Here is a 14,637-nt window from a genome sequence, read left to right on the forward strand (position 1 = left end):
ATTCTCTGCCTATAAACTGGAGAGAGTAGACAGTATTAGTACCCATCTCTATGGGTTGTTGTACAGAGCTTTCTTAGACTGCTACTTGGTACAAAGAACATTAACAGAAACAACACATCTTTTGGTTTTTTCCTCAGGTGGGAAATCTAAGAAAGATGTCATTTGAGTTGGGCCTTGAGGACCTAGTGGCACAGTGTTCTAGGAGTGGTCAGTTGCTCAAGCATAGACAGGAAATGGCAGTGTAGTGGATTTGTGGAGACTGGTAAAGAATGATACGAAGGGATGGGGAAATGGATGGGATGGAGATGCATGATGTGAAAGACACAAAGAATAAGTAAAAAGTGAAAAAAAAAAAAGAGAATGTGACTGAAGTTGCATGTTTTCCTCAGACTCTGGAAAAGCCAGGTTGTGGGAGGCTTTGCATGTAGGATACCTGTGTTTGAGTACAGTAAGATCTTAAGGGGAGAAGAATATTATGAACAAGGTAACGTTCTAGAAGTTTAACTTAGCCTCCTGTGCAGGGCACATTTCAGAAGTTGACCTCAAAGCTACTAATGGCCTAAAACAGAGGGTTGCATGAGGAAAGGAAAACAATGGGCAGATGTGAAGCTGTGGTACTGGAACTAATAAAGCATGGAAGGCATGTCGGCGTCTCTGGTTTCAGTGTTGCTCCCTGTCAGCTGTGTGGCCTTGTCAAGTTAAGCCACTTAACTGAGCCTCAGTTCCTTGTCCCCGCATGAGGCATAATTATAAGTGTTTAGTAGGTGAGTTGCAAGGACTGAATGAGGAGGTGTGGGTCAGGTGCCCTATACTGTGCTTAAATTTAGCTCTCTGCAGATGCTAGCTGTTGTTATTGCTAGGTGATTGACTGGGTGTTTGGCTGAGGCAGAGGAACATAGGAGAAATCATTTTATGGCTTCAAGACTGGTATAATTGGTGATGCAGAAAGAAAGAAGTTACCAGGGAGAATTGGTTTGACAAAGAGATACATCTTCTATTTTAGGCACTGAGTTTGAGACCCTGACAGAATAGGCAAGGGGAATGTGTTAGCTTCCAGGGGTAAATTATGCATGAGCCACACTTGATAGGCTTTTGGTGGAGATTATGGTTTCAGGAATGTCTTGTGCTTTGGTTCCCAGTCTCTCTGGATGTCTGGAAGTAGACATTTCACCCTGATACCTGTCCAGAGATGCCTCTGACTCTGCAGCGGTTGTCCGGGGTCTGGCTGCCTCCTCTGCAGCAGCTGCCTTACCAGTGGCTGATGGCAGGAGGTTTATTCCTCTTCATAGCTTCTCTTTGTTTCAGACTTAGTTGAAACTTTGATAAAGCAGTTTGTTTTGCTTTTTAGTCATTTCAAAGTTCATTCTGCATCAACCCCCCACCCCCATCTCTATGCACAGGCTGAGGCTGAAATTGGGGTTTTAATCGGTGCTATTTAAAGAAGCTCGTTTGTGGGCAATTAAATAACATGCTTGTCAGCCCAGATTTGATAGGGAATGAGGGAACTTTTTTTAAACTTTTAAATACAATGAAGTTTAATTATATTCCCTTTCTTTCCAAGTCCTTTTGTTAGATTATGTGGAAAACAGATTTCTTCCTTTAAAAAAAATATCAGTATCTGTACTTTCCTGTATCTAAGATGGAAGACAGGAGGTATATTTAACTTAAATTTTGTCTTTTTGGCTTCACATAATTGGGGCGATTTTTTTTGTTAGTGGTTTTACTTGTCCCAAGGCCTGTACAAAAGTAATTCTAGCTGATGCTGAAAGCAGCTCTTCTCTAGGTAGTAACCAACATTTCAAATGTATCATGTTTTCAAACAGCAGGACACTGATATTAGTAGCTACTAACTTATGTGTTTTCAGGTAGAAGTTGCCCAGATCTGCTGTGGAGCTTTGAGCCCAAGTGAATACCATCTCATGGGGGATGTTTATAGAGTGTTAGGTTTTCTCTCAGCCCATACGTTTCTGAATACCTTCATAATCTCTATGTAGTACTCTGTCTTCTCTTTTCCTTAGTTGAGTACTTCATACATAACTGAGACTCTATATATTTACTTTCAATGACGCTTGTCAGTGTATAATGATGGTCATTGGAATCTAGAGAGCTAGTGTTTCGGTTGCCTAGTAAAGTGAATGATACATTTGTATGGGGGAAAAAATCTGGAATAAGGTGTTTAAATGGATAAAAATGAATGGATTAAAAAAATAAGAAAATAGAAGTGAATGAACCATGAAAGAATGTTTTCTTAGAATTAGACAGGAGATAGATGGTGTTTCCTGCCAAGGCTGACAACCTAAGTTTGATTCACGGGACCCACTTGATGGGAAGAGAGAACTGACACCTGAGAGTTGTACTGTGACCTTCACACATGCTGTGGTATATGTAACACACACACACACACACACACACACACACACACACACACACACACAAATGTATAATTAAAAATGAATTAGTAGAAGTCCTAAAAAAAAAAAAAAAAAAAAAAAGCTAGAGGGTGAAGAATGCTCTCTGATGGCAGCTGAAGGGTCCCCTAATGGTGGTACAGTGTGGACCTCACAGAAGTGTAGCTCCCAGTCAGAGATGGAGCTTTCCACAATGTGGAGAACTCCGTCTGCTTACTTGGGCTTCCGTGACTATCAGAACAGTGGGGTAGGAAGAAACGTTGGTATCTGGTAAAGACTTGAGTCTAGAATAAAAGAGTGAAAGTGGAGTAATTTCATACTCTGAGGAACTAGAAAGGCTTCCAGGATAAAGACTTTTTCCCTTCTCTTTCTCTTGGTCGATGGATGGGTGTGTGTGGGCATAGCTTGTAGAACCATCTTCTGGTTAATGAAGAGTCCCACAGAGCAGGCTCACAGGACAGCTTAGTCACCAGAGAAAACCCCTCAACGATGCCATCTTTTGTTAAATAATGTCCTTTCCTGAGCTGACAGGGAAGCATGCTGTGAGGAGGAAACCTGAGAAACCAGGATACTTGAAATATCATAAGTAATAGCTTGTTCTGCACAAGTGTAGACAAGTGCTGTGATCTGATAATAAGACTGGGGAAAGGTGTTTTGGGGATTTCTCATTTCAGAGTATGAACGAAAAGGCACCAAATGAGAGCTGTTCAGAGCAGCCTTTAGATTTTGTTAGAGTTGAGGCCTTCCTATCTTGGGTAGAGGTTGAGTCTTTGCCTTATAAATACTATTGAATTATTAAAGGGTGGGGATAGATTTGTGGGCTTTTTCCTGAGCCCACTGGCAAGAAGAAGGACTATAATAGCGCTCTAGTACCAGTGCAGAGAAAAAGTGTGGAGTGGGTGACCGATGAGCAGTGGGCAGGGCTTTGTTAGTGCCTTTCTCTGAGAATGTCTGTAGAAAGCAGGTGGAGTGTTGGAGGACCCACACATGCTGAGAAGCAGTGCTGTGGGATGTTCTGTATGGCAAATATGTTGCTCTGATTGGTTAGTAAATAAAACACTGATTGGCCAGTAGTCAGGCAGGAGGAAGTATAGGCAGGACAAGGAGGAGAAGAATTCTGGGAAGTGGAAGGCTGAGTCAGAGACACTGCCAGCCGCCGCCATGACAAACAACATGTAAAGATGCCACGAGCCATGTGGCAAGGTATAGATTTATAGAAATGGCTTAATTTAAGATATAAGAACAGTTAGCAAGAAGCCTGGTACGGCCGTACAATTTGTAAGCAATATAAGTCTCTGTGTTTACTTGGTTGGGTCTGAGTGGCTGTGGGACTGGCGGGTGAGAGAGATTTGTCCTGACTGTGGGCCAGGCAGGAAAACTCTAGCTACAAAGCAGGGTGTTTCAGTTTCAGTGCTAAGCCTCCAGTCCCTTTCTAACAGTGTGCATGCCCCCAGGCCAGAGGTTTCCTCAAACTAGGTCAATTAGTCATTTCCTAGGAGCTCAAAGGAGTTGAGAAAATAGCTTAAGTACACATCCAGAATCTTTTTGGGCCTAGAGATCGAGGTTGGGTCTCTCTATATGTTCTCTTTGTATGTCATTACCAAGATGAGAATCACTGCTGTAGAAGTTTGTTACTGGTGGAGTGATGCCGTACTATTTGATTGATGGGGCTTGGGATGTATGGAGGGAAATTGTAATGCGATGTGCTAGATTGTTTCTAAGAACTCTTTCAACCTTAAAATCCCAGATTTCTAGGAAATGGGGCATGGGTTTGGACACCTTTGACAAAAGTGTTTGTTTGCTCTGGCTGCAAATATTTATTTGTTTGCCTTTTGTGCTTTGTCAAAGAAACATAGGTAGTAAAAGCAAGGATTGTAGACCTAAACATTGCTGTCAGTATTCAGGAATCACGTTTTGACAGTGAGCAAATTCAGAACTCTGGGTTGAATCACAAGTCTCATTCAATAAGTGGGTTCACACATTTTGGCAAAGGGTTGTAGGGAGTGTTTAGTTCATTGTTGAATATTATCCTGCTGGCTCATTCTTCGTTCCTCTGGGTATAGCTGTTGTGTTAAATTCATTGTGTTCTATGAACTTTTTTTTTTATATCTCCTCTCTCCCTTCTATTTTAGCAAATAATAATTTTTTTGTTTTGTTTTTTTGAGACAGGGTTTCTCTATGTAGCAAGCCCTAGCTGTCCTGCAACTAGCTCTGTAGACCAGGCTGGCCGTGAATTCACAGAGATCCATCTGCCTCTGCTTTCCGAGTGCTGGGATTAAAGGCGTGTGCCACCATCGCCCAGCTACAAATAATAATTCTTGGAGAACTGCTTTTGGCTTGCTTTATATTGTTATTTTAAAATGTCTCTTCCATTATTCAGTTAAGCCACCAACTAAATAAAAAGTTGCTTCACTTTTCACTAGCCCAGGAGGCTGCTATATACACATTTTCTGGTAGTTTGTTAACTTTCTTGTTCTTTACCATTTTCACTGAGCATCATGACTATGATGGATTTGATGCCAACCATTGTCCATGTGGCTCCTTTTCTTTTTATGGCATAGAAATGCAGACAGTTGCCACTTAGTATATTACTATCAATAGAATATTTTTCTCCTTTATGTTTTCAGGACTTTAGGGAACTTCTTTCTCATTTTGTACTTGAGAGAATTGAGAAGATGTAAATTTTCTTGGTGTCCATCATAGGGAGGTTCAGGAACAAGGAAAGATGATGTGTATAAAAATAGAACTATTAGAGTGAAGGGTTCCATATCCTTTTATGAATCTTTAACATTTGGATTGTCAACTTAGTGTTCTAACCTGTCACACTGACTTTTTTTTTCTAATTCGTTAGGAGGGAAAGATAGAACATTCTTCCCAGTAGGCTGCACTTCCCTCTGCTGGGTCAAAGGTCTGTCTCAGGCAGAAGTGTGTGGTCACTGTTTTCTCATATGTAGCAGAGGCCCCTGCAGCAGTTTTTACCTGTTTGGGAAGGGAGTCTGGGACATGAGAAAGGGGTTGAAATGTGTAATTGGAAATGGCTTTCCCCTCTGTAGTCACTCTCTAAGATTCACTTTTAGCTTGGCTGTCGTTTTTTTCCCCTATCCCTCCTTTTCCATCGACAACCAGTGAGCACAGCCCCTGGCAATGTGATAACTAATTATTTCAGGAAGCCTGAGTAAATCGCCATGGTTGCTGTAAACATCTAAACTTGAAATCTGTTTTGTGCAAAGCAAAGACAGTGTTTGCATGTACCAAGGGAAAACTGGTGGTAGAAATTGCTGAACAATTTGCCTCTAACTGTAGTGGGAAATATCCTTTTTGGGAAATAAGATGGATCAATGTAATTCTTCTCCCCATGTAAAGCTGTTATTGAAGTAACAACTTATCTTATTTTGCAGTCCTAAAGTAATAAATAAAACATTTATGGCTTGGAATAAATTGAGAGCATCCTATTACCTGTAGTAGCAGGCAAGTTCATATTTTTTTAAAGCCTCAGGCAGTAACATCAGCAGACTTTTTTTCTTCCTTATTTTCTAATCCAGAAGCTTCTAATTTCTTTCTGTCAGAGAACTTCCATTTTGGTACTGAGTAGCTCTTCAGGGACCCTTCCTGATATGACTACATTTGGGAGTACCTCTTGTAAATTGTATTTACTGTTAGTGCCCAGGAGGCACCTTGCTGTATAGAAAGAGCATGGGCTGCCAGTTGCCATACAGTTCATTTTCTATGTTTGGTAGGTCAGTCTCTGGCTCTCTTTCAGACTCTTGATCTAGTGAGTATCTGGAACTTTCTGACACTGGAACAGTTCTCAGGCTTTGTGTATACAGAAAGGAACTCCTTGCTTTGGTTTGTGAGAGTACAGTTGCATTCTGTTCTGCATGTGCGTGCTCACGCACAGCCTGAGGTCCTTCTGACCTGCCTCATTCCCATGAGTGTGGAGTTTTCATCCTTGCCCTTGGCTACACTGGAGAGCTGTCTTGGTTAATCTGCTGCTTCAGGATTGCCAGGTACTCATACCAGAATAACCTTCAGTTTCCCTTCAAGGATGAAGTGTGCCTTCTGAGTACAGTGAGTCAATTTTCCTGTTCAAACATTTGCCACTTATTTATTAACGAGTATTCATTGAGTTCCCACTGTCTACAAGAGTCTGTGCTGTGGGTTGTACAGAAGAAAATAGTGGCAAATTATCCATTATTTAAAGACGTTTATAATCCAGAAAGGAAGACAAGATGGGCAATTTTATGTGTGGTGGGATAAAGGCAAGGGTGGGTTTTGTATTTGGTCTTTTTGTTTTTCTTCAAATTTGTGTTAGTTGCTTTTCATCACTATGACCAAAATAATTGACAGAAACAACTTATAACAGTGGATAGAAATCTTATTGACTCACTGTTTCATGTGGGTTACAGTTTATCATTCTGGGGAAGGCATGGCAGTGGGAGCTTGTGGTAATGGATCAGAAGGCAAGAGAGGGCAGCTGGAACCAAGGACAGGATCACCTTCAAAGGTTGACCTCATCCATACTGACCCTTGGTCAGCTAGGCACCACCTCCTAAGGTACCATAGCTTTTAAAACAGCACCCCACGCTGGGGACTGAGTGTGTGAAACACAGACCTGTTAGCGGTATTTCATATTTAAACCATAAAATCAGGGGAGAGAGAAAATGACCATATTCTTGGAGGTCTGAACACCAGTACCTTTTAGGAGAAGCAAAACAAGAAGTATAAAGCAAAGTATAAAGCAGCATCAAAGGGAATGATGGGAAATAAGGAAAACTTAACCCTTCAGTTATCCACCAGAGCCTTTACCTTGTCTGTCTGTCTTTCTTTCTTTCTTTCTTTCTTTCTTTCTTTCTTTCTTTCTTTCTTTCTTTCTTTCTTTCTTTTCTTTCCTTCCTTCCTCTCTCTCTCTCTCTCTCTCTCTCTCTCTCTCTCTCTCTCTCTCTTTATTTATTTTCACATTTTTATTTTATTGGAAATAGATTGTTTTCTCACGTAATATATCCTGATTGTGGTACCCCCTCTGCTCCTCTGAGTTCCTCCCTACCTCCCCTCTCCTCCGATCTACTCCGTTTCTGTCTCATTAGAAAAGAACAGGCTTCTAAGAGGTAACAACATAGACAACAACATAAAACACAATAAAATGAAGCAAAAGCTACCATATTAAAATTGAACATAGTATCCAAACAGGATGAAAGAGTCCCAAGAGTAGGCAAAAGAGTCAAGAACCCACTTGTTCTCACAGTTAGGAGTTCCATAAAAATACTAAGATGAAAGCTGTAATATATACACAGAGGCCCTGGTGCAGACCCTGTGCTTGCTGCTTTAGTCTCTGAGCCCATATGTGCCTTGCTCAATTGATTCAGAGGGTCTTGTTCTCCTGGTGTTCACCCCCTCTATCTGTTCTTCTCCTCTCTTCTACAGAATTCCCTGAGCTCTGAGGGGAGGGATTTGATGGAGACCTTCCATTTAGACTCTCTCTCTGAATTATTTCTGGCTGTGGGTCCCTGCATCTGTTCCCATCTGCTGTTGGAGGAGACCTCTGACGATGACTGGATAAGGCACTGACTGATCTATGAGTGTAGCAGAATATTATTAGGAATCATTCTATTGATTTTTTTTTTTTTTGAACAGTCGTGTTTGGTTTTATTCTAGGTCTCTGGGCTATCTAAGTCTCTGGTTCTTTGTTACCCAAGTAGTGTTGGGTGTAGATTTCCTTCTTGTGAGGTGGGCCTTAGGTCAAATCAGACATTGGTTGACGACTTCCACAAGTTCTGTGCCAACACTGCCCCAGCGTGCACCAAGGAGACTAGAATGTAGGGTGAGGGCTCTGCGTAGGTACCCGTTGTGTGGATGACAGTGGTAATGGGGTGTTGCTGTCATTCGGAGGACAGCCTTTTATCTTGGCATCAGCCCGGGTTTTGGGGGGATTTCCTTTGGACTCTCTTGTCCAACGACTGAATTGAATGCACCCTGGTCCCACTGCTGGAAGCTTTGTCTGCCTACAAGAGATGGCCAGATTCCATATGCCCCACTACTAGGAGCCCTCATTAGGACCACCTTCATAGATAGGTTCCAGGAAGTTTCCACTGCACTAGGTTTCCACACCACCCTCCAAATGCTCCTCAATTTCAAAAGTCTCTTCCCACACTCTCTCCCGCCACCCCATTTCCCCCGCTCCTATCCATTCCTGCCCCTAGTCCACCCACAAAAATCCATTCTAATTCCCCCTCCTAGGGAGATTCCTGCATTCCACCCTAGACCCCTCCTCTTCACTCACCCTCTCTGGGTTTACAGATTGTAGCTTGGTTATCATTTACTTAACTGCTAATATCCCCTTGTAAGTGAGTACATACCATATTTATCTTTCTGGGTCTGGATTACCTCACTCAGGATGATTTTTTTTTCTAGTTCCATCTATTTGCCTGCAAATTTCATGTCATTTTGTTTTAAACAAGCTGAATAATACTTCATTATGTAAATGTTCTACAATTTCTTTATCTGTTCTTCTGTTGAGGGACATCTAGGTTGTTTCCAGTTTCTGGCTGTTATGAATAAAGCTGCAATGAACATAGTTGAGCAAGTGTCCTTGTCATAGGGTGGAGCCTCCTTTGGGTATATGCCCAAGAGTGGTGTAGCTGGGTCTTGAGGTAGATTGGTTCCCAGTTTTCTGAGGGACCGCCATATTGACCTCCAAAGTAGCTGCATGAGTTTGCACTTCCACCAGCAATGCATGGGTGTTTTCCTTGCTCCACATCCTTGACAGCATGGGCTTGTTGATCTTAGCAACTCTGTCAGGTGTAAGATGGAATCTCAAAGTAGTTTTGATTTGCATTTCCCTGGTGGCTAAGGAGGTTGAGAATTTCTTTAAGCATTTCTCAGCCTTTGCGATTCCTCTAGTGAGAATTCTGTTTAGATGTATACCCCATTTTTAAATTGCATTATTTGGTATATATATATATATATATATATATATGTATATATATATTTGTTGAGTTCTTTATATATTTTGGATATTAGCCCTTTGTCAGATATGGAATTAGTGAAAATCTTTTCCCATTCTGTAGACTACCTCTTTGTCCAATTGACAGTGTCCTTTGCCTTGCAAAAGCTTTTCAGTTTTATGAGGTCCCATTTATTAACGGTTGATCTTAGTGCCTACGCTGTGTTTTGCTCAGAAACTTGTTTCCTGTGCCAATGTGTTCAAGGCTTTTCCCACTTTTCTCCTCTAGCAGGTTCAGTGTGTCTGGTTTTATGTTGAGGTCTTTGATCCACTTGGACTTGAGTTTCGTGCAGGGTGAGAGATATGGATCTATTTGCATTCTTTTACATGTGGTTTAGCAGAGGGTGCCTGCTGGAGTTGGGGGATGAGATACAGCCATAAGTGGAGGGAGGGAGGTTAGGGGATGGTCTGTGGAATCCACAGTCCTCTCTATAGCTGTAGCTCTCACTTTACATCCAGAGGTGCTACAGTAGCTGGCTCATCATAATCACTTAATGAATTTTAAGTTATTTTCACTTAAGTTCTGGCAAAACCGTATTTCTGAACATTTGGAATTTCTTGAAGTAGTTTTTAGAGTTTGCTGTAAATAATCAGAATATAGTTGACCATACATGCCTGCAGGCCTGGCATCTGTGGACCAAACCAATTGCAGATAAAGGATATTCAGAAAAAAATTAAATCTATAATGAACATGTATAGATTTTTTTGTCTCTGAACAATATACTGCAACTGTTTATATAGGTAGTATTTATCTTATAGTAAATCTTCTGAGTAGTGATTTGGATATCTGTGTGGAGGAGGCGTGTCCTAGATCTGTCCTAGGATGTCCTAGGATGCTGAAGGACTGTCCATCTTAGTGCAAGGACTCTTTTTCTGTGAGAATATATTTATCATTTATAAACATCCTGGTTCAAAGAGTAAGATCAAGATAGTTTGTGTAATTAGATATTAGAGTTGGCTGTGATTACACTGGGATTCTCTTTGTAAGATCGAAGGCAGTGCATATTCTGGTTTTCCTACAGGCGGCATTGACAGCATATTCTACTTTGCACATTAGATTAAGATTCTTTTGATTTTTGAAGAACATTCTGAATAAATCACACGGTATTAATAAATTCAAAAGACACATGATCTTTAAAATTTCTCTCACTGGTTAACTGTTGAATGTTATGTGTAGCAACAAAGAATTAGGGGGGAAATGATCAGAGGAACTACCTTATGTTCTTATACACATCCAGATAGTTCTCTTTAGCTAGTGGGAGTCATGGCCGAAACAAAAGTTGAGTTCTCTGCTCACCACCCCAGAGGAGCCAGTGCCCTCTGGTGCTCAGTCTGGCACGTGGGAGGACCCTGGAAGGAAGCAGTAGAGGAAACAAGCCAAGGAGACCAGTTTATAGAGGCAAGAGAGCTTAGGCAGAGTCACAGGACATTATTGGATTACCACTGGCAGTGAACGGAAATCAGCCTACTAGAAAAACATTAAAAGCAAGAGTTTGAGAGGATCCAGGCATGCAAGACTAGAAGCAGTATCCCCAGGGTTGCATGGAAGCTAGGTGGTGATTGGTGCAGTCCAGGGGAGCTTTAGTGACCATGGCATCATTGCTACACAGAACCTGGTAATACTCTATGCTAAGAGGTGCCCGAGAATTGAGTGTTTAGCCATTCCAGTGTTTATAAGATAATAGGTGTAAAATACTAAGTAAACTGCAAAGGCTTATCAGTGTATTATTTCTAAAAATGAAATTTGTACCCTGGATTTACCTCATAGTGTATGTGTTTGAATTGCTAATGTTGGAATGATTCTCTAGTGGGATTTGATGAAGGGATGCAGGGAGAAAACAGCTCGTATTCAGAAGTGTTGGGTGGGGGAGGGGAGAAGGTTGCACAGCTCCCCTCCCCCCTGGTAGCTCTGCAGTTACACAGCAGGTGGGACCTGAACCTGGCTGCGGCCTCACTTGTGGACCAGACCTCATATCAGGCCAGTACCCCTCAACTCTTGATTAATGTGTGCTTTTGAGGTACTGGAGGCATTATAGTTTTCATGGAATATTGTTCCTAGCTTTCAGGTCATTCACCATTTGAGGGTATTGTGTAGCTTGGCTGTGGGAGACAGGTTAGCAGGCAGCAACTGTGGAAAAATCTATAGATTTTTATTTCTTTTCATTCGTCCTTAATTATCAGTATCAGTCTTGAAATTATTCTCAAGATGCCAAATTCTAGGTCTCCAATGTTCTAGAGGTGGTCAAGGAATATATGTAAAGTAACCTTTTTTTTTCCTTTAAAATTCTTTTCTTCAGTTCTTTTCTTAGTAGTACCAAGTGTGTAAGTGCAGGTATTGAAGACTGGCCTCTGCAGGCAATCCGAGCCATTTAATGTGCTCTCACGACACATCTTGGGGAACTTTATGTTAAACATATGATTGTATTCTGATAGAATGTTTTCAGTTTTGAAAGCCAAACTTTTGCCTCTTATTTCCATTTGTGATATAATAGAGTATCTGATAGTGATATAAAAAATAGGGAGTCAGATAAAATAGTAGCAGAAGCATCTAAATATCAAATTTAACTTTGGCAAATGACCTGAGTAATGTCCTTTGGATAAGAAAAACCCAAGACACATATATTAGTTTCCTATTGTTGCCTAATAACTTGCAGTTTAACACACCATTGATATTTAGCTCACTTTTGTGGGCTAAAGTCCAAGGATTGAAAAGGTTTGCCATTCCTGTAGTTAGAGTTTTTCTCTCCGGGTCCCGCCAAACCCCGGCAGTCCTGTAGCCCACTTATAAAATAAACACACAGACGCTTATATTATTTAAACTGTTTGGCCTAATGGCTCAGGTTTCTAGCTATCTAGTTCTTATATCTTAAATTAACCCATTTCTATTAATCTATAAGTTGCCACGTAGCTCACCAGTATCTTAACATGTTGCTTCTCATCACGGCGGCTGGCAGCCACTCTCTCCATCTCAGTCTTCCACTTCCCAGAATTCTCTTTTCTGCTTGTCCCACCTATACTTCCTGCCTGGCTACTGGCCAATCAGTGTTTTATTTATTAACCAATCAGAGCAACATACTTAACATACAGAACATCCCACAGCACATTTCCCTGGAGGCTGCAAGGGGAGAAGCTACTTCCTGACTTTTCCAGCTTCTCAAGGCTGTCAACATTCCTGGGCTCACAGTCCTTTCCATCTTTAAAGCCAGCAAGTGACCACCCTCCCGGAGTCACATGTGTTCTGACCACGGCCAGCAAGGCTGCTCTGCCTACAAGACTAGTGGATAATGCAAGATGTCCTCCCTGTCCTGAAGCACTGAATTAATCTGCATTTTCCTGTTGCCCTGTGGAGTCATAGATCTTCAGGTTCTGGAGATTGGGCTGTAGGTGTTGCAGGGGTCTAGGGCAGTGTTCTACGCACCAGCATGTAGAAATAGCTAGCACAAGCCTTCACTCAGAGAATATATTACCCTGCTGTGCTTCTGATTTGATATCAGGTCTTTAAGAAATCTTCACTTAAGTTACCTTTTTTTTTTTTTTTTTTTTTTTTTTTTTAAGAACCTACCAATTCTGTTTGGGTCTTAATCTCCAGGAATGCTAATGCTGGGTCTCTTTTGTTTGCTTTGATAGTGATAACCTGCTAAGAAGAGCAGCCTGTCAAGAAGCTCAGGTAAAGCCATTTCCTGTGATAAAATTAAATGCCCCTTATCTCCATGGTGCAGGAGCCACAGCTACTCCAGGGACTTCCGTGGGGTCTTGCATCAGTGCAGTTTGACTCTGTTCTCCACCTCCAGATGGATCAGGCTGTCAGCCAATTCTGAGTAGAATGGGTGGAAGTTAGCCATCTGGTGAAGAACAGTTCTGACGCCCACCCTTTTAGACTTGTTTACTTCTGGATCACTCCCAAGAAAACATAACCGGACTGGTTGAAGAGCTGGGAATTGGCACATGTTCACAGTTATCCTTGAAGATCTGGATAAACCCTGAATCATTCCTGATTGAATCGCCCCCAGGGATAATGGTTCAGAGCAGATGTTACCTCTGAAAGTCAAATCTTGTTAAAATTGTTGACTCCTGCTTTTAAAGCCCATCTCCCTAACATGGCTGATTCATAGCATCGCACTGCCATCCAGTTTCCTGGGATTCTGCTTAAGCATCCATTTCTCTGGCTGTGCTGGTGATAGTTGAATTGTAAATCCTTTCAGATTTAAGACCCTGACATTTCTCTCTTCCCCGTTTGTAATTTATACCCTGCAGATGGAGTCCTGTGACTCAATCCCTTTTTGTTATATGCCATTTAAGCTTATGATGTCAGCAGTGCCTGAAGAGATGTATGAAAGTTAAAATGACAGAGACCACATTTAGTAGAAGTGGGTGGCAAACCTCATATTTGTTTCTGAAGTGTTTTCACTTCAGTATATACTATTAATAAATCCTTCTTTGGTTCTAAATATGCTCTAAGAATTTGATTTTATTTCTGCACAGATATACCATCTAGTATAGCTTCAAGTTATTTAAAAATTAATTTAAATAAGCTTTAAATTTTCTTTTAAAGATCAACGTGCTAGTTTAAACGTGTAATTCCAGCTTCTGGGAAGCTGAGGCAGGAGGATTGCCGTGAGCTTACATCCTGTGTTACATAATGAGTTTCAGACCAGCCTGAGCTGTACTATAAGATTCTTTCCCAAAAAATAAGCTTTTGGATTATTTTTTAGTTGACACAATATTTTATACCTGTTTATGAGTCTCAGTATGATACTCTGGTAGATGTATGCAATAGTTAGTGATCAAATCAAGGTAACTATTGAATAAACCTTAATATTGAGTTCCAGCTGATACACCCTCCTCTTACTAAGGTGAATCCTCTGCCTCTGTTCTGAATCCCATCCCTTCTTACTTTCCCAGGAATAAGGTCTTGTTAGACCTTATTCTTCCCCCACATACTGACCTCCTTACTGTTCTGATCCTCCACTCCCCTGTACATGTTTAGCTCATTCCATGTGACTAAAGGTGGGTTGGTCCTCACAGCTTTCTCTACTTTTCCTATGTTCGTTTTACAGTCTAAATTAGTGAATGATTAAAATAAAAATCTTGTAAATGCAACTCTAGTTTCACAAACATCTTAATCCACCAAGGAACCTAGACTTGAGTTATAGGTATGGTTAGCAATTCTAGGGACTAAGAAATGTGGACAAGGAGAGATAATTCAGTGCCATACATCTGGAATCTGGT

At 41.2% G+C, this 14,637-nt stretch overlaps 1 protein-coding gene across 1 annotated transcript in view; it reads left to right on the forward strand.

Annotated features, from left to right (window-relative positions):
- Agk (acylglycerol kinase) overlaps positions 1–14,637 on the forward strand; it is an 86,368-nt gene that overhangs the window by 14,128 nt on the left and 57,603 nt on the right. Inside the window, exon 3 of the mRNA XM_059257626.1 lies at positions 13,036–13,075. Within this exon, the coding sequence (XP_059113609.1) occupies positions 13,036–13,075 (40 nt within the window). The remainder of the gene's footprint in view (positions 1–13,035; positions 13,076–14,637) is intronic.

The sequence above is a fragment of the Peromyscus eremicus genome, chromosome 3 (genome assembly GCF_949786415.1).
Source record: "Peromyscus eremicus chromosome 3, PerEre_H2_v1, whole genome shotgun sequence".
Classification (NCBI taxonomy): Eukaryota; Metazoa; Chordata; class Mammalia; order Rodentia; family Cricetidae; genus Peromyscus; species Peromyscus eremicus.